Source organism: Prionailurus viverrinus, chromosome B2 (genome assembly GCF_022837055.1).
Source record: "Prionailurus viverrinus isolate Anna chromosome B2, UM_Priviv_1.0, whole genome shotgun sequence".
In the NCBI taxonomy this organism is placed as follows: Eukaryota; Metazoa; Chordata; class Mammalia; order Carnivora; family Felidae; genus Prionailurus; species Prionailurus viverrinus.
This window is the reverse complement of record NC_062565.1, coordinates 138,052,399-138,078,579: the sequence shown is the minus strand read 5'-3', so window position 1 is coordinate 138,078,579 and position 26,181 is coordinate 138,052,399. Positions and strand designations below refer to the sequence as shown.

At 37.1% G+C, this 26,181-nt stretch overlaps 1 protein-coding gene across 1 annotated transcript; it reads right to left on the bottom strand.

The window, feature by feature from the left end:
- Positions 1-25,483, bottom strand: MYCT1 (MYC target 1). The gene is made up of 2 exons (XM_047860794.1): positions 25,303-25,483; positions 1-2,586 (listed from the first exon to the last, which is right to left on the bottom strand). The coding sequence occupies exons 1-2, from the start codon at positions 25,481-25,483 to the stop codon at positions 2,078-2,080; spliced, it is 690 nt and encodes a 229-aa protein (XP_047716750.1). The 3' UTR covers positions 1-2,077.
- Between the last annotated feature and the right edge of the window lie 698 nt (positions 25,484-26,181).

The following is a 26,181-nucleotide window of genomic DNA, read 5'->3' as shown; positions in this document are numbered from 1 at the left end:
TTGACATCAGTTTAATTTTATTGCATAATCAACTAAACATTTCAAATCAAACAGATGCAACTTAAAAAGTCTCTAGTTTTTGCTTAAATTTCACATTTCATAAATTGCACAATATTTGTAAGATACTCATTTTGATTGTTTCATAATTGAGGAAAGGGGAGGCAACAATTCTGCCAGATGGTTAAATTCACCGCGGGATTTCTGCTCCCGTTTTCCTAATTTGAAAGCTATAAAGCGATTTTTATCCCAGTATAAATTCTAGATAAAAGCCATATACTTTGTTTACTTCTCATATGAAACATTAAGGATGACCTGGAAGTAAACGATAGCTTTGTTACTAAGTTAATGCTCTCCTGAAATCTTAACTGGCTACATGACAATTGCTAGATTTGTTAAAAACCAACTTATAACAAATTGGTTATCCTGTGAGAATTTTTTCTTAATACCTTTCTTCCTCCTCTCTTCCTTTCTTCCTAACTGCTTTTTTGCCTCCATCCTTTCCTTGCCTTTCTTTCTTTCTTTCTTTCTTGTTGGCATATTACATTAGACAGCATCAATCTATAGACATCATTAAGAATAATTGTCCTTGAGGAACAATGGAAAATAAATGCTAAATAAAAATAAAAAACAGAATGCCGTACAGAATCTCTTACTATGTAAAAATTATTATGTTCTTGAAACATACTCAGACACTATTAGCTGTGAGCACTGCACTGCAGAAGCTAAAATAATAGTACATTTTTCTTCATGAAAAATCCCAGTGTTCAGAGAAACAAACAAACAGCAACATAAGCTAAATAGTGACTATATCAGAAATGAACTATAGGCCTTTTGAATAATACTCCAGTGAACTTGTGTCCTTACATGAAGAGGGACAGCCGTAAGCATCTGGTCACTGAAGCTCTCTGGTGCCCATATTTGGGAATGTACCTTGTTTTAAGAGGGTGGCCCTCTGTGGAAGTGGACTCCTTAAATAAGTGTCTGCACCAAAGACCATATGGCATGGTTTAATCATTGTACAAAGACTCTTCATAGAATGTGAGGTTGAAATTCGTAGAAAAGCAAACAAGGGATGATATCTGATGAGTCGATCCAGGAAGAAGCAATCTTCATGGTTGTCGCAATGATAGACTTCCTCCCTACCGACCCCCATTTGTCTGTGAAGTCACAAGAGATGGTCCCTAGATAAAGTGCTTTCCCCAATGGCTAACTTTATATCTAAGAATAAAATATATCCAAGGAAAAATGTAAGATTGGTGTTATTAAAGTTTGTTTTTTAGGTCAAAGAATTGGGTTTGCTGGTATTGCTTGTCTAACAACATAACTATAACAGTGAAGGAGAGTTAGATGATCTTAGTAAACCCAAGGATTTCGCCTCAATGATGTAGATAACTATTCTTGGGGAAGGCACCAAAAGGGGCTGGGGTGGGGGGAAAATAAGTGTCAAAATTGAAGTGTCCTATAACGCCCACAGAGTTTCTCTTCCTTTGCTTGGTTCCCACACTTGTCATAAATGAGTGCCATCAAGGAACTTTAAAATCTCTGTTCTGTCACTTTTGTGCTCATATAATCCATTAAAAATCCAAGACTATAAAATGATTCATGTCATTCCGAGGAAGGTAAAATTAAAATTCTTTAGGATAGATTTTTTTTTTAAAGTGACATAGTGATTTTTCCCCCTTTATAGTCACATTGGACAGTGAATGAGGATTGTAAACCACAAATATCTAAAGTTTTAATTTTAGTCTAAAATATTTATATACTGTATCACAGCCGAGTCTCAGATAAGAACCACTGTCTTTAATAGCCTTCAGGTTGAGTTAAAAAAAACAAACATAAATATATACCTTTTTGGAAAACATTACTATTCTGTGAGACAAAAGGAAAAAGTGTATTCAAAGAAAATGTGTTTTACATTTTCTGCATTGAATTATATATAGTGCATGAACATAATTCAACTTGGAAACTCATCAGCTGTTTGGGCCATGCCCTCAAAATTCCGTTTAGCCTGTCTGTAATTTTCTTTCGGGAAAAGCCAAGAAAGGGAAGAAACAAATTAAAAACAAAAGCACCCTCCTCAGGAATCTGGGAATGCTTTTATAATTGAGTCATAGGCAGGTGGGGGCGGTGTGGAAAAGCCCACTCGAAGACTGTGGTTGGACCAGTGGAAATCCGGGCGGCTCAGACTGTGCGAAGTGCTGATGGTGTGAACCGAGCTGGAGGAAGGAAGAGTCACCAGCTGACTGTCAGTTTCCACCGGAAGTGGTGGACTTTGCAGGAAGGGATGGAAAGTTGAAGCCCTGAAGCTTGATTTTCTTGGAAAGGAATTTGCCTGCTCCAGGGAAGCTTGTCGCTGGAAAGTGAGACTGGCCAGGCTGAGGTTGCTTCGCCGTTCGCAGCCACTGTGGCGGTAAAATCCAGTTCTGTTGAGGCCATGGTTGTAAGACCTAGACCGCCGGCTTGAACTCCACTGCGAGATGGGGGCACTGGCTCTTCTTCGAGACAAACAGACACACAGAGCCCAAATAAACCCTCCAATTACGAGCACAATTGTAATGGACACTGAGAAGGACGTGATAACATCCTCTGAAACAAACAAACAAAATCAAATAGGTAATTTCATTTGCAAATGGGTGTTCAACTAAAACCACAGGACAGAGCACCAACAGTAACTATGGAGTACATGATTAATTGAAAGCGATTTTGAATTAGGGAAATAAAAGACTGTGCTAGGTCCATATATGACTATCAGCTGATATGCTTCTATTTTTTAAAGCAAAAGGATCTAAAGCAACATTTTTAGCTGTAGCATTACACCTTGCTGATGCTATTTTATCACCTGTAATAAATGAGAATAGTCTTTTTGTTTTTTTAAAGGTGATTCTTCAGTTCATAAATGTTTATAAGGTTGCAGATATAGTCCTAAGATTATTTCCTCTTGCGCTGCGGCAGTAATAATGTTCCAGAAATTGATAAAGGATTTTGTAGTCAAATTGACTTTGCCTTTTCCTGCCTCTGCTTTCATCAACCCCAGCGATGTCTCCCACCTGCAGGCTTCATGACGTCTCACTTCCTGTGGTCATTTTGTAACAGGAAGTGCTGAGCTAGAGCCATCTGGTGGGCTGACTGATTTATGGTCTATTTCCTGAACTCCTGGATTGTAACCTGTATCTCTGACTCATTGATGACATGACCCATGCAGACCACTGTGCTCTTTCTTGGACCATCATTTCCAGTCCATGCTGCTGTCATGCCCTCACTGTGATAATGACAGTTTTGTCCCCTGGATCCATAGAATCTCTGTTATATACCAGTATCTTTCCATTCACAGAACTTGTATTTGTTCAGATTTCCCGTTCAGGGGGTAGGGGAGTTGGTTTTCCCCAAATGGAAATTCTATCTTAATGCTTTTTCTTGTGAACTAAAAACCCCTTTTTGAAGAAAACTGGGGAGCAGAGCCCCTACTTTGAATGTAAAGACATTCTGCACATCAGAAGACTTCTCACGTCTTATCACCAGCCTTGGAAGACCCCACCACATTTCCCCATGATCTAACCCACAAGTCATGCTGATTTTCTCACTATCCCAGAGCCTGTCTTTTTCTCTCAAGCTCTGTGCTTTTCCACATGTTTTTCCTTATATCTGGACACAACTTTTAAATTTCTGTCTGAAAAACCTGTTCTTCAAGATTCATTTCAAGTATCACTTTTTGGTTTCATCAACAAACATTAGTTACTGTTTCATGAACAAAAATTAGTTACCGTGAAGTAAAGAGGTATCTTATCTCATTGCTTACCTAGAGATTCTGTACTGAGAGGGCCAGGGACTGGAAATTAGCTCAATGAGGTTTTGAGATTGTGAAAAAACAAAACAAACAAACAGAGAGGCTGCAAATGCTTTGAAGTTCCTCCCTTTGAGAGGTAGAATCTACTTCCCTGCCCTTGAAGCTGGGCTGGCCTCACAGCCTGCTTTTACCAATGGGATGCAATGGAGATCAAGTTGTGCAAAATGCAGCCTAAACTCCAAGAGGCCTTTCAGCTTCCACCCCAGCTGTTGTCAGAAGCCCTGTAATTGCCAGCGCCCGACAAACCCAGGCTTGCCTACCGGATGATGAGAGACACATTGGGCCAGTTACCCCATTGCTCCGGCCAAGACACGGCTACCTCCAAACACATGAATGGGGTCTTCCTAGATCATTCAGGTGTTAGCCTAACAACTGAGTATGACACATGAGAGAAGACCAGCAGAAAATCTATCTAGCTGACTGATCCCCGTCCAAACTACTAACCCACAGAATTGTGAGCTGAATAGATGATATTTTTAAGCTGCTGTTGTAGCAGGATTCTCGCACAGAGAGTCATGACACCGAGGCCTTTTAAGTTCCAGAAAGCAACTTTATTCCTGTGGGCACCGCTCATTTGGGTTCGTACCTGAAAGAACTGAGCACTGAACGTCACGTGGCATAGTTTTTTTTAGTGCATTTTCTATTTCTTTGTCTCCCATATATGGTGACACACACAAACGTAGTCTGATTAAGTGGTCTCAGTTTACGAGGTCATGAGGGGTGTTGTCACATAGGTGCATAGCCAGGTTATCTTGAAGTTTTGTGGGTTGTTTTGTTCTGGGTTTCTCCTTTTCTCTCTCTCTCTCTCTCTCTCTCTCTCTCTCTCTTTCTCTTTAGGGAGGGGACCCTACCACACTATGTTTTGGGGTTATACAACAAAAGCTAACTGATTCAAGATTCCCAACTCAGCTTTATCTTTAACATATTGTATGATCTTTAGGAAATTTGTTTGGACTCATTTTATTATGTTTTATTTCTTTTTTATTTTTTGACATTTATTTATTTATTTTTGAGAGACAGAGCGTGAGCAGGAGAGGGCCAGAGCGAGAGGGAGACACAGAATCTGAAGCAAGCTCTAGGCTCCAAGCTGTCAGCACAGAGCCCAGTGTGGGGCTCGAACTCATGAACCGTGAGATCATGACCTGAGCCGAAGTCGGACGCTTAACCGACTGAGCCACCCAGGCGCCCTTCATTTTATTATGTTTTAAATGAAGAAGTTAGATTTTATGGTTATCCAGGTTCTTTTTAGGTTATTGTTGCAATCTATGATAATATATAGAAAATATATAATGCAGAAATAGCAAAACAAACCAATGCTGATAAATACATAAGACTACTCATTGTTCCTTAATCTTAAGCTATAGAAGCAATTAGTGTCCTTCTATCTTATGTTCACATTTATCTCCTGTGGCAAAACTATGTATGTTTTGTTCTACTTTCACAATTACCTTCACAAATGCTTAGATCAAAATCCTCCAAAACAGTCGCTTAAATCAAATCTAAACAATAAACTCTTTGCAATAGGAAGAGGACTCTAAATTATAAGATGATTTAGAATAGCTCTGCTAGACCAAGTATTGTTCTCCCAAAATGTCTCATAAAAATAATATTGACTCATAGCCTTAAAATTCAATCTCTTGCGACAGAGATTTTAGAAAATTAGGCTTTATCTGGAAACAGCAAATAAATAATAAATACAGTCAGAAACGAAAATCAGACTCATTGGTTATATAGTAAAATTCAAAATTCACTTGTAACTATCAGTGCCCCCAAATATTGGGAACCTAAAAAAGAAGTTATAGGAATTCTGGGTTGCCAAGGCAATGATAGCTGTGTACATCAGAATGTCCCAGAATTTCGTCCAAAAAAACAATAGAGAACAAGATGCACAAATAAAACGATACAAAACCCATGCCTTCAGCATAATTAGAAGATGAAGAACATCCAAATTTCAATTACCAAGAAAGTAAACTGATAAAACAGATATCAATACCTTCTCTCCCATGCTTCTATCTCAAGTCTTCATGGAGAGAAAGGATGGTTCCAGAAAAAGTGTAAAAATAATGAAAAGGTATTCTGTTCCATTAGCACACCCGACTATAGTAAAGGGATTTACAAGTGCATGCAAGAATGTGAAAAGACAGGGGTGCCTGGGTAGCTCTGTCAGTTGAGGGTCCGACTTCAGCTCAGGTCATGATCTCGCAGTTTGTGAGTTCGAGCCCCGCATTAGGCTCTGTGCTGACAGCACAGAGCCTGGAGCCTGCTTCACATTCTGTGTCTCCCCCTCTCTCTGCCCCTTCCCTGCTCATGCTCAGTGTCTCTCTGTCTCTCAATAATAAATAAATGTTAAAAAAAAAAAAAAGAAAAAGAAAAAAAAAGAATATGAAAAGGCAGCCTTGGAAAGTAATCCTTCCCTTAGGAAGAAGGTAAAGTGTGCAGTCAAAAGATCTCATCTTGTAAGATTCCATTTACAGGAAGTGTCCAGAAGAGGGGTAGGGAAACTATGGGGAGAACAAGCAGATAAGTGATTGCCTAGGGCTGGTGGGTGGGGTGGGAGGGAACGGGAGGGAATACTAATGGCCATGGGTTTCTTTTCGAAGGCCAGAGTGTTCTCATATTAGATGGTGGCAATGGTCACACAAGTCTGTGACTATAACAAAACCATTTATTGTACCCTTTAATGGGTGAGTCCTATGGATGTGAATTATCTCAGTAAAGGTGTTAAAAAGAGAAATGACAGAGAAAAAGAGGTGCTTTTTGGAAACCACACAATGAAAAAGAAAAGAGGGAAGAGTGAGGGGAAAATTTTAGAGTCCTTCAAGACAAAAAATAAAATAAAATAAAAAACAAAGGACACATAATTCCTCCCCACCTCTGTCCTCTAAAAGTAAAAGTCAACCAGTAAAAACACCATACATTGCTACACTGAGGAAAGGAGGAATCTACAATGACTCCCGGGATTCTGGCATGGGCAGGCAAGGGTAGATATTAGCATCATTCATCCAAACCAAGAAGAAATGTAAGATTGTGGAAGATGCTGAACTTGAGTGCCCCTGAGATACTCATTTGGAATCAGAGTTAAATAAATATGGAGCTTAAAAAGGAGCAGAATTAGGAATCTTTATAGTACAAGAGACTTGTAGCCATCATGGAAAGCACTTACACTAAAAGCAAGAGTGTGTTTAGAAGTGAGTTGAGAATAGATTTCCAGGAAAATCACAACTTAACAGGTGGCAGAAGTAAACAAAGAAACAAAGAAGGACTAATTTGGGAGGTCTGATCAGACAAAAAATATACTAGCACTGAATCTAAGTAACAATTTTAGGTGAAAGTGATTACCAGCTACTTGCCCCAGAAACATTTATCTATTCATTTATTTAACATATAAAACACCCACTGGATACCAAGCAGGGCTAAATTTATAGGCAAGAGTGAAGAAAACAAAATGTTAGCCCTGGTGGAGTTTACATCCTATAAGACTTCAATGAAGGTAAGAAAATGTCCTCTAAGCCTGCAATAAGGGAGCCGTTGGCCACTTTGCCCAGAGCAGATTGAGGTCAGATGATGGAGGATTATGAGGGCATCTCTAAAAAGTTCAATCTCTCTACTGTGGGCAGAGAGAGCCTTGAACAAAGTGACCTAATAGGAAGGATAGAATACAGAGCTAACCATGATAAATGAGACAGACCAAGGCCCAGAGAAGGGAAGATAGTTGAAACAGGTCTGAACCTCCTGCCATGATCCAGATACCCGATAATAATAATGACGTAATGTGGGAAGTAACCATAAGAATAGGAAAGAAAACACTTAGTCACAAGAGACCCAAAGTCAAAAGAACCTAAAAATTATTCCAAAGGATTACACCATCTAAGACACTAGAAATAAGACATGGGGGGAGTGGGGCTATAAACTGAGGTTTAGAGGTTCTTGCTCCTAAGATCTCGATTATGATGTTATTTTCTAGCAGTGATTTAATAATTGGATTAAATCATAATGTTTTAGAAAAATTTCAGTATCTTCTTACTTCGTGAAATTTATATGCCTTTACTATTTTATGTAAGTTTATGAGACAACAGATTTGCTCAAATTTTTATTGTTTCATAATCATTAACACTAAATTTCCTTTAAGTTTTGGCTGTATAAATTCTGTACCTCACTGAAAATGTGTTTTTTGCTGTTGTTGTTGGGTTTTGGGTTTTTTTTTTTTTTTTGGCTTTTTTGTTTGTTTGTTTAATTTTAGAGAGAGCAAGCACGAGTGGGGGAGAAGGGCAGAGGGAGAGAGAGAATTTCTACACTGTGCAGAGTCTGACACGGGGCTCAGTCTCACAACCCCGGGATCATGACTTGAGCAGAAATCAGAGTCTGACACTCAACTGACTGAGTGACCCAGGCACCCCTCACTGAAAAATTGCTCTAGAAAATAAAGAAAAATCAGGGGCGCCTGGGTGGCGCAGTCGGTTAAGCGTCCGACTTCAGCCAGGTCACGATCTCGCGGTCCGTGAGTTCGAGCCCCGCGTCGGGCTCTGGGCTGATGGCTCAGAGCCTGGAGCCTGTTTCCGATTCTGTGTCTCCCTCTCTCTCTGTCCCTCCCCCGTTCATGCTCTGTCTCTCTCTGTCCCAAAAATAAATAAACGTTGAAAATAAAGAAAAATCATGAGCTACTCAAATACTCGATAGAACTAAGTCTTTTGCCTTCTTCTCAAATAAGTAGGTCTCTGAGTCCAGGCAGTTTACTAAGTTTGGTACTTTGGCTTAAAAAAAAAACAAACCTAATTTTACCTATTTCAGTGAATTTTTTGTCAATCTTTTTTTTTGTGAGATGTATTACATATAATTTGAATAATTCATTATTAAATGTTATTAAGTGACCAGTCATCCCTAGAAGAGTTTCTTTATAGAATAGTTTATACCCTGGAGAATCCATGAGTTAATTACGATGAGAAACACATTAACCAAAGAATCTGGACAAAATTACTCAGAAATGCTATCTTCCTATTTAGAACAATGAATGAAAGATATACCAAGGTTCATCTAGATGTTGTACTTTTGAATAGGAAAATAAAGCATTAGGTAGAGATCTAGTAGGCAAACTATTAGCTCCTTGAAGTTCTATTATTCCACCCCAGAAAGTTTTCATTAAACCTTTAGGTAATTTTGGGGCACCTGGGTGGCTCAGTTGGTTGATCATCTGATTCTTGATTTCGACTCAGGTCTTGATTCCATGGTTGTGAGATGGAGGCCAGCATCAGGCTCTGCACTGAGCATGGAACTTACTTAAGATTCTCTCTCTTCTACCCCTCTCTCTCTGCCCCTCCCCTGCTCATACTCTCTCTCTCTCTCTCTCTCTGTGTCAAAATAAATCAACATTAAAAAAAACTTGGGGAGCCTGAGTGGCTCAGTCGGTTAAGCATCCGACTTCGGCTCAGGTCATGATCTCACAGTGTGTGAGTTCGAGCCGCGCGTCGGGCTCTGTGCTGACCGCTCAGAGCCTGGAGCCTGCTTCAGATTCTGTGTCTCCCTCTCTTTCTGTCCCTCCCCTGCTCATGCTTTGTCTCCCTCTGTCTCAAAAATAAATAAACATTAAAAAAAATTTTTTTAAATACTTTAGGTAATTTCGATATTTGGAGGAATATAATTTATAAAACATGCAATCTTATTTTTATTTCATGATTTTGTTAAACACTATAGTATGTTTCTATTTAATTAACTTAATTTATAGGTCTCAGGCACTGTTTTGCTTGTATCATACCGCTTAATTCTCAAGCAAACCCATAAGGGGAATACTTTATTTCTTAGGTGTGTTGTAAGAAAATATTAATCTAAAACGTAAGTGAAGAACTTAAAATGCATAAAAAATGTACCAATTTAATACCAGATTTGGTAGCCTGTTACAAACAGAAATACTTGGGGAAATTGTGTTAAGGCAATATTATGCATTCTATAGATAACATTCTCCTGAATCAACAGCCTCTACTGGAGAAGTTGAAATATTAACAACTTCAGGGGAACCTGGGTGGCTCAGCCGGTTAAGGGTCCAATTTCGGCTCAGGTCATGATCTTGTGGTTCACGAGTTCAAGCCCCACATCGGGCTCTGTGCTGACAGCTCAGAGCCTGGAGCCTGCCTGAGATTCTATGTCTCCCTCTCTCTCTGCCCCTCCCCTGCTTGTACTCTGTCTCTCTCTCTCTCTCTTAAAACTAAGTAAAACATTAAAAAAATTTTTTTAATTAAAAAAAGAAATATTAACTTCAGATATAGAATTATAGATAAGAGGTTTCAGCTAAAACTAACTCTTAAAAATGCCTTGGTTCAGAATCCTCATTTTAATGATACTGAAGCAGAGTCTAAGTTTTATGTGGTAGAACTAACACTTGATTTGTTTTGATGATTGAATACTGACAGCTAGCATTGGTCAGGGACTATTGCTTTCACTCATAAATGGAATAAAATGAGAAGACAAATATTCAAGTTTGCAGAGTATATGCCCCTGTTTTTCTGTAAACCAATGTTACCATTGATCGAGGATTCTAAATATCTCAGGCTATAAGCAGATATAATAGATGATATTAAAGAGATATATTCACTTCACTTCAACTAAATGGGGATAAAACTAGAATCTTTAAAGAGAAAATAGATTCAGTTACCCAATAAAGGCCTTTAAGGGTTATAGGAGTTCCTGTAGATGGTCTCAGTGTTTGTATCCTTTGAGCCTCTCTATTGCTGTCTCTTCTGACAAATAAAATGTTCTCAGTGGTTTATCTTTATTGAAAAACAGCATAAGGTTTGGGGCGCCTAAGTGGCTCAGCTGGGTAAGCATCAGACTTCGGCTCAGGTCATGATCTCACGGTTCATGAGTTTGAGTCCCGCATCGGGTTCTGTGATGACAGCTCTGAGTCTGGAGCCTGCTTCAGATTCTGTATCTCCCTCTGTCTCTATCTCTGTCTCTCTCAAAAACATTTCTCTCTCTAAAAACATTTAAAAAAGAAAAATAGCATAAAGTTTAATTTCAAGAAAAAAGTTAGATACTTTTCAAATGTACAATCAAGGGAAAATAATGTCTTGTCTCTGAAATTGATGGAGAAAATTAGCAAAGGCAACCAAAATACACAGAGTAAGAAATATATTTATGTGCCAGATGACTAATTTCCAAAATATACTATTCTGATCCAAGAAAACAAGGGTAATATCCAAACTCTAGCAGACCAGTGTTATAGAATATATTCATTCATCAAAATTTTCTTAAATGAAAAATTTCAGTTTGTGAATAAAAGCATTTTTTGTGGCACTAAAACTAGAACAATATTTCTAGGAGTGCAATTTGACAATAAATCTGTTTTAAATGATTCTTCTTTATGGCTTTATAATATTTCTATATTATAATATTTATGATGTTATAATATTAAATATCGTATTTAACACTGTAGATGTACCATCTATGCCTGAAATTTAGGGAAATGGCAGGCAGTATAGGTAATAATAACTCAAAATATCTTATTACTATTATAAATAGAAGACTGTATAGGGTTATAGAGATATCTGAAAAGATTAAATGATAAATTTTAAATGTACATGAGAATCATGAGAATAATATATATATATTAGTAATAAACCAGTTACATTTTGAATGAATATAACTTAAGATAAGATGGACCAGAAGTTATAAAAATGACAGAAAAAAGTCATGCTGCTTTTATATGGATTTCCTTAATTTTTGTTGTTCACTTGAGTGCACATACCATGCAAATGGCTTCCTAACCCATGAAGTTAGTCAAATATTCATATTAGAAATTACCGTAGTAATTCTTAGTATTTTTTTTTAATGTGTATTTATTATTGAGAGACAGAGAGAGACAGAGCGTAAGCAGGAGAGGGGCACAGAGAGAGAGAGGGAGACACAGAATCCGAAGCAGGCTCCAGGCTCCGAGCTGTCAGCACAGAGCCCCACCCGGGGCTTGAACTCACAAACCACGAGATCATGACCTGAGCCGAAAGCTTCACCGACTGAGCCACCCAGGCGCCCCAATCGTACTAATTCTTATGCTGCTACCATACGTGCAGAATTTTTTAATAACTATGAACTATAATAATGACATAAGAATGTCTAAGACTTGCTGAACTATATGGTAAAAAGCTTATCTTTTTTTTTTTAATTTTTCAGTGTGTATTTATTTTTGAGAGAAAGAGAGTGAGAACAAGCAAGGGAGGGGCAGAGAGAGAGGGAGACACAGAATCCGAAACAGGCTCCAGGCTCTGAGCTGTCAGCACAGAGCCCAATGTGGGGCTCAAACTCACAAACCACAAGATCATGACCTGAGCTGAAGTGGGACACAACTGACCGAGCCACCCAGGCTCCCCTTATCTATCTTCTTAAGCTCCCTTGCATCCAAACTGCATAAACAGTGTAAAAATCCAGAAAAGTAATAAGAAAGAAATGTCAAGTCATTTTTTAAAATTTTTTATTCAAGTTTAATTAACATACAATGTTCTATTAGTTTCAGGTGTACAAAATAATGATTCAACAATTCCAAACATTTCTCAGTCCTCATCAAGATCAATGTACTCTTAATCCCCTTTATCTGTTCAAGCCATAATCTTAGTATAGCCTGTTCCAGAATGGTCTTCCATAGGGATTTTTTTTTAATTCAACTGCAGTTAATGATTTTTCTGAACCAAACTGGAATACAGAAAACATATAATGAACACAGCATCTCTTGGCCATGTAGCTTTAAATTTTCATATATGTAATTCCATTCTGGCAGATTTTTGATAACAAATTCTGGAAGTCTTTTTTTTAATGTACTATTAAAACAATATACCCAAAAAATACACACATATTGGCACAGATCCTTCTTTTTGAAGGACAATTTACCTTCTTATTTATCAATAATCTTAAGATCTCCCTTTGAAGGTAAAAGGTACACATTCTAACCTCGGTAAGGTAGAAATATAAATTAGATATCCTTATCCTGATTTTGTAATGTATATCTATACAACTAGCAAGGGGCTGGAATATAAGTCTTCAGTGAATAATAACTATTTCTACTAATGGTTGTATGACTTACTCAAGTTATTTGGTACTTGCTGACCTATAAATAATGGCCAGTATAGTATCTTTCAATTCTAAGATTCTAATATTGAATCTGGTTTTCAGTACATCAATGCTTCAAAGTCTGTCCATTAGTATTAAAATTTAGTAGAGGTCACCATCTAGTGGCTTTGAGTTGAATTGTTCCAAATCTGAAAAGTGATTTTATCAGTGTCAACAGAATGGAACATTGATCAATTCACAATACCTTTTGCAATTTTAACAATCAGAAGCCCAGCTAATGCCAAATAAAGCTCTTCTGTTCTTGGTACCTTAGAGTATACAGGAGGATGGTTCATGCAATAAGAAGAATTTGACAAAAATATTTTGAGAGAATAATAGGGCACAGAAAACTTGATTAATCATAATAAAATGAACAAAGTGTTGGTATTTTCTATGTGTAGCTTATCTGCCAGAAAATCCTATATGGTTTTTTCCCACAATATATGCAGAATTCAACTTCTATCTACTCTGTTGCCTCCCTAGTCCAACACGACCACCACCTCTGATGCTATCATTCCCACCATTCCCTAATAACCCTCTATTCCAATACAGTAGCCAAAGTGAACCTTTGAAAATAGAAGTCAAATCACACTATTCTGTTCTAAACCCTCCACTTCTCCCAGAGCAAAAGAAAACTCCTAAAAATGTTCTCAAAGTTCCAAGTTGACTGTTCCCAATTATCTTTGCTCATTTTTACCCTTCCTCTGTCTTAGCTCCATCCACACTACCCTCTTTGCTGTTCCTTCAACATACTGGATATGCTCCTGACTCAGAACCTTGCGCTGGTTGTAACCTATTTCTGAAATTCTTTCCCCAGGTATCTCTGTGGCTAACTTCAGGTTTTCATTCATACGTCACCTTCTTTATAGACTTACCCTGATTACCCTATTTAAAATTTCATCTTAATAATAAAATAAAATAAAATAAAATAAAATAAAATAGATCTAACCCCAACTAATTCCAGAAGAAAAAATTAATCCTTTCTAGAAAAAGATAAACTTACTTAGAGTCTAAAATTGTTTCTACAATGCTTCAGCCATTACTAAGCATAAATAACAAATTACAAAGCATTCCAAGAGACAAGACCAAATGAACAAAAACCAAGAGGATGACTATATCATAGAAAAATAACCATAAATTATCAAGATATTACAGTTATCAAACAGAATTATTAAAATAACCATGAATTCATATGTTAAAGAAAATACATAACAAGTTGAACCATTTCAAGAAAGAATGGGACTTATAAAAATAATTGAATAAAAATATCTGGTGAAACTTAGAAAAGATTTTAATAGTTATATTAAAAATATGAAATATCAAAACACATGATATGCACTTAAAGCTGTGCTTAGAAGAAAATGTGTACCTTTGGAGGCATAAATTTAAAAAGTAGAAAGGCTGGGGTGCCTATATGGCTCAGTCGGTTAAGTATCTGATTCGATTGCTGCTCAGGTCATGAAATCATGGTTTTGTGAGTTTGAGCTCCATGTGGGGCTGTGCAGTGACTGTGCAAAGCCTGCTTGGGATCCTCTCTCTTTTTCTCTCTGCCCATTCCTCACTGGTGCTGTCTTTGTCTCTCTCAAAATAAATTTAAAAACTTAAAAAATTAAAAAAATAAAAAGAAGAAAGGCTGAAAAATCAATTATATAGTCTTCCATATCAAAAAGCTAGCAAAAAAAACAACTAAATCAAACATAAGTAAAATGGAATAATACAGTAAATAATAAGAGAAATAAATAAGAGAAATAAATAAGAGAAAGCAGAATGTAAAGACATAGAAAAAAGAAAAGAAACAAAGAGGGAGAATTATCAAAGCCTAATGTGGTTTCCATGAAAAAAAATCTAATAAAAAATTGATTAACTGCTGATAAGAATGACCAAATGGGAAGAAGGGAAGGAAAAAGAAAAAGAGAGAGAGAGAATTACTAATATCAGAAATTAACAAGATGGCGTTAGAACAGATTATATAGCCAGGTTCATTTGGTTAAGCATCCAACTTAAGCTCAGGTCATGATCTCACAGTTTGTGGGTTTTAGCCCTGCATCAAGCTCTGTGCTGACAGCTCAGAGACTGGACTGCTTGGGATTCTGTGTCTCCCTTTCCCTCTGCTCCTCCCCCTGCCCTCTCTCTCTCTCTCTTTCTCTCTCTCTCTCCCAAAAATAAAGAAACATTAAAAAAAATTAAAAAGAAGGAAGCCTCAAATAGCAGGCAGTAGGTGAATTTCCTAGTTTGAAAAACTTCTAGCCCGAGGACAGTTTCCAGTCTGAATTATGTGGGCAGGTAAAACACCAACTGAAAATCTGCAGTATTTCCAATCTGGAGAAATAGAGGACACAGGTTGTGGCAACCAGAGCTGTTTGAGTATGAGAGAGAAATTTTAGAAAACAGAATACCAGAGAGAAGGGTCTCAAAATTTTATGGATAAACATATCCTGTAACTGTGCCCAACTCCAGAACTACACTGCATGTTTCATTTAGAATAACTAGAGAAAATAAAGAAATTAACTGAACCAAACTGAGACCTGAACTGCTTGTTAAAGGACAGGCTTTATAGGTTTTTGTGGTTTGAGTTCCTACTATGTTATTTTCCCATGAAAACAAATGAGAAAAAAAGTAGTCTTCAGGGTAATATAGACGAATCCAAAAGCCCATTCTAAATGTTAAAGATACAATATAAAATTACTTGCCATATGAAGAAACAGGAAAATGTGACCCATTCTCAGGAGAAAAGGTAGTCAACAAAGGCATAGCCTGGAGGCATCACAATCCTGGACTTCAAACTATATTACAAAGCTGTAATCATCAAGACAGTATGGTACTGGCACAAGAACAGACACTCAGATCAATGGAATGGAATACAGCACCCAGAAATGGACCCACAAACGTATGGCCAACTAATCTTTGACAAACAGGAAAGAATATCCCATGGAATAAAGACAGTCTCTTCAGCAAGTGGTGCTGGGAAAACTGGAGAACAACATGCAGAAAAATGAACCTGGACCACTTTCTTACACCATCCACAAAAATAAACTCAAAATGGATGAAAGACCTAAACATAAGACTGGAAACCATCAAAATCCTTGAGGAGAAAGTAGGCAAAAACCTCTTTGAACTTGACTGCAGCAACTTCTTACTCAACATGTCTCAGGAAACAAGGGAAACAAAAGCAAAATTGAATTATTGGGACCTCATCAAAATAAAAACTTCTGCACAGCAAAGGAAACAATCAACAAAACTAAAAGACAGCTGATGGAATGGGAGAAAATGTTTGCAAATGACATATTAGATAAAGGGTTAGTATCCAAAATCTATAAAGAACTTCTCAAACTCAACACCCAAAAAACAAATAATCCAGTGAAGAAATGGGCAAAAGACATGAATAGACACTTCTCCAAAGAAGACACCCAGATGGCCAATCGACACATGAAAAAATGCTCAACATCACTCATCATCAGGGAAATACAAATCAAAACCACAATGAGATACCACCTCACACCTGTTAGAATGGCTCACATTAACAACTCAGGCAACGACAGATGTTGGTGAGGATGCGGAGAAAGAGGATCTCTTTTGCACTGTTGGTGGGAATGCAAGCTGGTGCAGCCACTCTGGAAAACAGTATGGGCGTTCCTCAAAAACTAAAAATAGAGCTACCCTATGACCCAGCAATTGCACTACTAGGCATTTATCCATGGGATTCAGATGTGCTGTTTCGAAGGGACAAATGCACCCCCATGTTTATAGCAGCACTATCAACAATAGCCAAAATATGGAAAGAGCCCAAATGTCCATCGATGGATGAATGGATAAAGATGTGGTATATATATACAATTGAGTATTACTAGGCAATCAAAAAGAATGAAATTTTGCCATTTGCAACTACATGGATGGAACTAGAGGGTATTATGCTAAGCGAAATTAGAAAAAGTCAGAGTGGCTAAAATGAACAAATCAGGAGACTATAGATGCTGGAGAGGATGTGGAGAAATGGGAACCCTCTTGCACTGTTGGGAATGCAAACTGGTGCAGCCACTCTGGAAAACAGTGTGGAGGTTCCTCAAAAAATTAAAAATAGATCTACCCTATGACCCAGCAATAGCACTGCTAGGAACTTACCCAAGTGATACAGAAGTGCTGATGCTTAGGGGCACTTGTACCCCAATGTTTATAGCAGCACTTTCAACAATAGCCAAATTATGGAAAGAGCCTAAATGTCCAACAACTGATGAATGGATAAAGAAATTGCGGTTTATATACACAATATATACGTGGCAATGAGAAAGAATGAAATATAGCCTTTTGTAACAACATGGATGGAACTGGAGAGTGTGATGCTAAGTGAAATAAGCCATACAGAGAAAGACAGATACCATATGGTTTCACTCTTATGTGGATCCTGAGAAACTTAACAGAAGACCATGGGGGAAGGGAAGGGGAAAAAAAAAGTGAGAGAGGGAGGGAGCCAAAGCATAAGAGACTCTTAAAAACTGAGAACAAACTGAGGGTTGATGGGGGGTGGGAGGGAGGGGAGGGTGGGTGATGGGTATTGAGGAGGGCACCTTTTGGGATGAGCACTGGGTGTTGTATGGAAACCAATTTGACAATAAACTTCATATATTGAAAAAAAAAAAGAATCTCAAATGAAAAAAATAAAAATAAAAATAAATAAAAGCTTTGCTAAAGGAAACCCTTAGATTGAGGGGGAATGATATCAGCTAAAAGACTTAGAGCTTCAGGAAGAAATAAAGAACATCAGAAATAGTATCAATATAAATATAAAAGACTATTTTCTTTTAATTTCTTTAAAATAAGCACAAACACAGTAGATAGGTGATACCTAGATATACAGATTAGACTTAAAAGTTTTTAAATCTGCTCAGCAAAAGACACTTCAGAAAATAAATAAGCAAGCCACAGACAGGTAGTAAACATTTACAAGCCACATTACAGGTAATAAACATTGCCTGGATGGTGTGTTGGTTAAGCTTCCGATTCTTTTTTCTTTTTCTTTTTTCTTTTTTTTTACATTTCTGTATTTTGAGAGGCAGAGAGAGACAGAGCATGAGTGGGGGAGGGGCAGAAAGAGAGGGAGACACAGAATCTGAAGCAGGCTCCAGGCTCTGAGCTATCAGCGCAGAGCCTGACGCAGGGCTTGAACTCATGAGCTGTGAGATCATGAGCTGTGAGATCATGACCCGAGCCTAAGTCGGACACTTAACCGACTGAACCACCCAGGTGCCCCAAGCTTTGGATTCTTGATTTCAGCTTCATCTTTCAAGCCCCACATAGGGCTCTGTCTGCTTCGGATTTTCTCTCTCTCCCTCTTTCTCTGCCCCACCTCCCTCTCTCTCTAAAATAAATAAATAAACTTAAAAAAAAAAAAAAAACTTCGCAAATATATATCTGACAACTGACTGACACCAGAATATATAAAGGACGTTTATAATCAATAATAAAAAGACAGAGGAAGGGGAAGGGGAAGGGGAAGGAGAAGGAGAAAGATAAAGAAAAAAATGTGCCAAAGAAATGAACAGATGCTTCTTCAAAATATATATTCAAATTCCCATAAGCACAAGAGATGTTCAATGTCACAATCAGCAAATTTTTGTCTTTAAAGGCCCAGGGAGCAAATATTTTGGGCTTTTCAGGTCATACGTTATTGAAACTACTCAACTCTAATATTGTAGCACAAAATGTCATAAACACACAATTGTCCCAATAAAACTTTATTTATAAAAACAAGTCATGCATCATATTTAGCCAGTAAGCCATACTTTGCCAACCTCTGCTCATCATCATCAGGCATCAGGAAGATACAAACTAAAACCACAATAAGATAAAACTAAATACTGACCAGAAAGGCTACAATATAAAGGGTTGAAAATTAAAAAAAAGAGCTATTGGAAAAGATCTGAAGCAACTGGAACCCTCATATATTTTTGCAAAAAGTAAATTGCATAACCACTTTGGAAAAAGGCCTGACAATTTTCTATAAAATCAAACCTACACTAAAGCTATGACCAGCTCTTCCACTTCTAGGAAGTTACCAAGAATAATGAAAACATGTATCAACAAAAGACTCTTACAAGAATATCTGTTACAGCTCTATTCTTATAGCCAAAAGAGTAAATCCTATATTATTTCATTTATCAGAAGTTCTAGAACAGGCAAAGCTAATCTGTTCTAGAAAAAAAAAATCAAAATAATGGTTTCTTCTGGGGATGTTGCAGACAGGAACTGACTGGGATGTGGAATTAGGGAACTTTTTAGGTTTGTGATAATATTTAATATCTATGATTGAAGACAGAGTGATTCAGGTGTGTACATGTTTGTAAAAATTCAGCAAATGTTCAGTTACAATCTGTGCACTTCATTATTATTTATTTTACACATTTCATTGTAGGTAAATTTGACTTTAAAAGGAAAAAAACATAAAAAATATTGAATTCTGATTAATGATATACATGCTGAAGTAATTAGGAAGAAGTATACTGACATCTTCAGTCTACTTTGAAATGTAAGTGAATAGGGGCACCTGGGTGGCTCAGCTGGGTAAGGGGTCGACTTCAGCTCAGGTCATGATCTTGCAGTCTGTGAGTTTGAGCCCCGCATCGGGCTCTGTGCTGGCAGCTCAGAGCCTGGAGACTACTTCAGATTCTATGTCTCCCTCTCTCTCTGCCCCTCTCCTGCTCACGTTCTGTCTCTGTCTCTCAAAAATAATAAACATTAAAAAAAAAAAGAAAAGATGGGGAGCCTGGGTGGCTCAGTCGGTTGAGCATCCGACTTCAGCTCAGGTCATGATCTCACGGTACGTGAGTTCGAGCCCCGCGTCGGGCTTTGTGCTGACAGCTCAGAGCCTGGAGCCTGCTTCCGATTCTGTGTCTCCCTCTCTCTCTGCCCCTTCCCTGCTCATGCTCTGTCTCTCTCTGTCTCAGAAATAAATAAAAACATTTAAAAAAAAAAAAAGAAAGAAAAGAAATAAATGCAAGTGTGTAGGTAGGTGAATAAAATAACTATTGTAAGAACCTAAATGATAGGGGCACTAGGGTGGCTCAGTTGGTTGAGCATCTGACTTCAGCCAGGTCATGATGTCACCCTTTGTGAGTTCGAGCCCCGCGTCGGTCTCTGTGCTGACAGCTCAGAGCCTGGAGCCTGCTTCAGATTCTGTGTCTCCCTCTCTCTGCCCCTCCCCAACTCATGCTCTGTCTCTCTCTCTCTCTCTCTCTCTCTCTCTGTCTCTCTCTCTCTCTCTCAAAAAATGAAAAAAACATTAAAAAAATAATTTAGAAAAAACGTAAATGATAGAACCTAAGGGGTATGTGTATGGGTATTCACTGTAAGCATCCTTTGATGTTTCTCATTAATTGAACATTTTTATAATAAAATGTTGGAAAAACATATGAGAGAGTATCCCAAACAACTTTAAGGCAATATATATGGAAATTTAATTTAAGTGGGAAAAGTTTTAGAAAACACAAACTTCCATAACTCATAGAAGAAAACGCTTCCTAACTTGTTTTATGAGACCAGCCTAACACTAGTACCAAAGCCCTACAAGACTATCGCAAGAAAAGACTATTATAGGCAAATTTCTCTCTTGAATGTAGATACAGGAGTTCTAAGGTCAGGGACCTATTAAACAGTGCAGCCCTCTAGGCTCATGCTTACTGAATCATAATCTCTGATCATGGAACCCAGTGAGAGATGCATTTTCAAATTTATTTATATAATTCAGATGCAGCTGCTTTAAAGACAACAATTTGTAAACACTTGTTTTTCAAGCTTTCTGGGTAACTGAGATAAGGGAAATAATTGGTAGACCATTAATGTGCAATGATGCACACGTGTCCAATGATGGACACGTGTTTAATTTGTTTTACAAATACAAATTAAAGACGCATTTGAAATATAATAACATTGGCTTGCTTTTTAGGAGGAGGGAATATAGAGGACATCATTGGGGTTTGTGTTCAATAAACTCTCTCTGTCTCCAGTTTCTCTGAGAACATCCTGCTCCTATCTACAGAGAGTAGACCTGTTTAATTTAATGTATTAAATGTAGACATTTTTCTACAGGAAATAGAATTTTCAGCTATTAACCAAGGTTTCTCCCCTTGACACTTGACTACCCAATAAACCAGTTCACAACCCTTCATCTCTTCAATTACTTTGGAGAGGATTCGTACGGTTAGCAAGCATGCATAGAAAAAGAAAAAGTTGATCCTTGGAATTTCTAACTGGATTATCAAATATGTAGAATGGATGAAAACCAAATAGGTAAAAACCTTGAAAAACAGTTGCTTTACTTCAATCACTAGATATTTTGAGAGAGATAAGAGTGTTCTGTTTGCTGGAATTTCAAAATGCTAAGAGTCTAAAGAGCTCAAAAACATACCTTTTTACTCTAAGAACGGTATTGGGAAAAATGAACCATAGTCTACGAGTCATGTCCTTGTCAATGTGGGTTGCCATACAAAATACTATAGCCTGTATGGCTTGAACAACAGGCCTTTATTTCTCTTAGTTCTTTGAGCTAGAAAGTCCAAGATCAAGGTGTCAGCATGATCAGGGTCTGGTGAAAGCTTCATAGCTTGCAGGTGACCTATTTCTCGCTGTGACCTCACTTGACCTTTTCTCAGTGCATGCTCACAGAGAGTGGGAGAGAGAGCAATCTCTCTTCCTTTTCTTACCAGGCCATTAAACCTTCCATGTAGCCCCCACCCTCCTGACCTAGTATGTGACTAGTAAGGGACTAGAAGGGATCATCACTCCATCTCTGCTCATGATGAGTTATAGATTGATTTAGGGAATCCCAGAGAAACTGGTATCCATTCTCAGCTTCCTGGGGTCCGAATGTGGTCCAAATGGGGTTTTCTCTCTGAGAAACCCTGGGTGCCTGACAGGCAGAGTAGAAGTGGGGATGGTAGGCATTGGTACATCTGGGCTTAGGGCACTTGATAAACAGCTTAACCTCAAGAGACTTTCACAACCCTCGGATTATGGGAGAGCATTCAATACTGTTCTATACCACTGAGACGGATGGAAAAGTCCCTGAATAAAAGGCAGTAGTAGACTAGAGGGGACATAAAAAAAAAAAAAGGAGAAACCATGCCATTAACAAAATTTGCATAGACCACATGAGCCGGATTCTACAGTAAGAGCCCTCAGCAGTGGAAGCAAGGGAGGAAAGGGCAATGCCCTAAAAACAGATGAGAAATACTTATTGGTAGATATCAGCAGAGACCAGAACATGAGGTCAAGAATCAAAGGTCCTCTCCTTCCAATACCCCTTATAGTCTATAATCCCCCCACCTTCGGCCCCTTCCAACCTTAGGGAAAGGTCCTAAGGAAGAGGAAAACAGGAAGATCTAAAGTCACAAGATTGAACATTATTATGTTAAATCAGGTCAAATTTTTGCACTGAAAGTACACAAAACTTTAAAAATATCTGCCTCAAGACATTCACCTCTACAGATGTGGTTTGTGTGCTTTTGCTTCTGCATATATGCTGGTAGCATTTCTCCTGAACTTCCCTGAAATTGTCCAACTACACCTTGCTTATATCACTAACACCTAACACATTGACTAATACATAATGGGCGGCCAGTCAATGCTTCCAAGTAAACTAATAAACTGATAGGTGAATGAATGAGTGAGTTAATAAGTTAATGTGGGGAAAATGATGATTAACATGTCCTTCCTAGGATTATCTCCTTCTGTGAATCTTCTCCGACTTACAGGAACGGATAAAGCATCATTTTTTTTTCTCTAAGAAAGATTTTGGGACCTTTTTTTGCCATTTAAAAAAATTGTATATGTTTACTTATTTATTTTGAGAGAGAGACAGAGAGAGCAAGTGGGAGAGGGGCAGAGAGAGAGGGAGAGAGAGAATCCCAAGTTTAAGGATACGTGTCTACTGTTTCATGGAGGCAGGATGCCGCAAATTTTATAGGTTCTGGTTCCTGCTGCTTTGGTGGGGAATGTTCCCAGAGAAGAAAAATGCATTAAAGAAGGCAAAAGAGAGAAATACAGGTGGCCTTCAGCTGTGCTGGCCTCAAACCACTTTTTTTGCTTCCTCTTGCGCTAATGACTGTAACGTTTGTACAACATTAATAAGTCCTAGTGGGTGATTACTATGAAAATGCAAGCTATTATTATTAGTAACAACCTGGTATCATTATCTTATTTTTCAGCATTCATTAAAGTAACCCCCCAAAAACTGATATTTGGAAAACAACTTTCCATACATCTTAAGTGCGTTAAGTTCGAGAAATTTGTATATTTCAATGCGCAAGTTTTCCTTTTCTCAGCAATTCCATCTTTATTCTCTAAATTCGAAATTGGACACAATAGAAAATGCATGGTAATGTACTTGATAAGATTTTCAAAATAATATTTTTGCAGAGTCAGTGATCAAAATAGATACCAATTTAGATATAAAAAGAAATAAAATTTAAAAGGTCTACATTTATATTTTAGGAAATTTCTACATTTACTATATTTATGTTTAGATTTTTACATTTTACACTTAGTATTTTTTACCCCAGAAGAAATAATGTGATCTTTCATATATTTCCCCCAAATCATCAAATAGTATATCTGCTCAACATGGTTGCATTGGTTTTGTTAATGCTTATCAATGTAACACTCCCCTTCCTGGTTTTCATTATTTCCATCTATTTTCCATTGCATTCACCTACTAAGACAAAAAAAAAAAAAACCCTTAGGAACTATCTTTGAAACAGTAAGTTCGAATTCCTTCTCAAGCACAAATAACACACAAAAAAATCAGTGTTTTTAGGATTGGTAAATAGACTTCAATTAAGCATCGTCTTATTAATTCAGGTTTATTTTATGATTATTACCCATGTTTTAGTCAGTGGCTAGTGATTCCTTTCACTTAAGTAAACCTGAAACTTAACTTCAAATGGTCTGAAAAAAAAATAGATCTGGCTTTCACAGATTAATTTTTGTAGTAAGAGCTACTTTACTTTTGAATAATTTGTATAGTTAACTTTGTAATGATGAATTTGGTGTAAACAAATTCTAGCTATTTTTCAGTGTGTGTTTAATGCATTCACTTTTCTTATAAATGAAGACAGCAAGCAGTATTGTAACAAATACATATAATTAAGACTCCCACAGTTTTAAGGCTTATTGGCTGTTGGGTTTTCCAAGAATTACTTATTACCAAAGCCATTCTTAACAGTATGCAAACATAATTTACTTTCTTCTTATTTTTTAATGATTATGTTAGGGTGTTCACTAATAGCCCTCCTTTCCGGGCCTGAAGCAAACATAAAGGGTTGATAGTAAAAAAGAAAAAGAAAAAAAGAATTATTTCCCTTCATGCACATTTTTGTGATGGCGGACAGCTAGGTGCTAGGTGAGGTTGTTAGGGACAGCCAATATTGCTGCTCCGTTTCACTGATAGCTGCCAAGGCATCCCCACAAATCACAAAAGAAAGTATGAAATAGTTCTCTGAGGGAATTAAAAATCTGTTCTAGACAAAAAATAAGGCTATTGATCTCTTCATAAACTCCATTGATTCCTTTAAATTTTTCTTCTGAATTTAACTGAAATAGTCCCCCTTATTTTTAAAATATCCCGGAATCCAAGAATACTCGTCAATTTACATCTGAGTCCATGTTCCTTAGCATTTTCCTTCTTTAGCCTCGAAGAGCTGGTAATTTTGACCTCAACTCTACTCCATTCCTGATATTTAACTAGTAGCTGTGTCTGAACTCAGCCAAAAAGTACTTTTGTATTGTTTCTTTTTTCCTCTGTGATAGGCTTCCTTTTAATGTTATATGTAATGTTATTTCAAGTGAACTTTTTTTATTATAGTTTTTTCTTCCTTTAATTTCACAATAAGATTCCTTATTTTATCTATGACATCACAGTCCTTAAGTATAGATTTTGTTGTTTTGATTTCCTTTGGAAAATAAAGAGTGTGACGTTGACAATGAAAAAATAACCTCTTCAGCAAGTCTTGATTTCATTAAATAAAACATATACTTTATAACCTTAAGACAAATAAAACTTAATTTTCCAACAAAATCCACATTATCGTATTCTAAACAGCAATTATTTCCATCTTTTCTTTTTTCACATTTTTATTCTCATAATTTTCTAATTATATGTTGTAACGCCAAAATCTATACTTGTTGCCCAGATTCTTCTTGAGTGTCTCCAAAACCCACCTTAAACACATTATGTGAATATATTTATTATAATAAACTTATGAAAACTTAAGTAACCAGTTTATGGTAAACAAACTAACTCAGAGATTTTCACTCAATAAATTAGGCAGGACCTTTTCTGCATCCTAATTTTAAATTAAAAACAGTTAAAGAAAGTATCTTACCCCAAAAGTTTTCTGGCCATGGACTCCCTAAACTTGTTGTGTTATTAGCCATAATATCCACAAGAAATAGAAGAGACAGAAAAAAAAAAAGAAAGAAAAGCCAGTATGTTCGAAAGAAGCACTTTGATTCTATGTCTTTGTGGTTCAGCAAGAGAAAAATAATTTTCACACAACCCCTCATATACTTGGGTTTGCATAAAAGGAAACAAGTGTATCATGTTTCCTGCTTTTATACTCAAATTAGCAACTGTTTTTCTTATCTCAGAACTCCACATGGTTCCTGAGACACGAAACAATTTCCTTCTCGTCATTTCCTCAGCCAAATTACCAAGTTTCTTCCTCTCTGGCTGCTTTTGGGCTGAGAGGCTCCATTTCTTCTTCTCCAGCTCCTACCGACATATATAGGAAGATTCCAAAATCTAAGCTATAGCACTTTGGGTTAAATTTCTATAGGATAGAGAAAGAGACTACTTTCCAACGTTTCACAATTAGATTTATTCAGCAAATTGGGGGAGGGGGGTTCTCCAATTTCCAATTTCCAATTGGAAATTCATACTCCATTCAAGTACAATTAATTTTATCTAATACCCTTTTTTATAAATCTCAGTTATTTATTAAAATTCGTAACCTGTCTCTTTCTCCATTTGGCATATTAATTTTGAAAAGTTATTTGCTTCCTTTCATAATTAGCTACCTAAAATGTAACTTATATTTAATTAATATTACTCTTGAATTGGTACTTAAGTATGAATAGGATGATTTCCACACAGAAGGAGCCTGTTTAAAGCCAAGTAAGAGAAACATAAATGCAAACACGGAATTATATCAGAAAGATAAGCGCTATAACGAAGAGTACAATGATCACAGTAGTTGTTTTCA

Coding starts and splice junctions, on each gene's coding strand:
- MYCT1 (XM_047860794.1), bottom strand. CDS start 25,483: ATGAGGGGTTGTGTGAAAATTATTTTTCTCTTGCTGAACCACAAAGAC. Junction 2,587..25,302: donor ATGGCCAGAAAACTTTTGGG/GTAAGATACTTT, acceptor TGTTTGTTTCAG/AGGATGTTATCACGTCCTTC.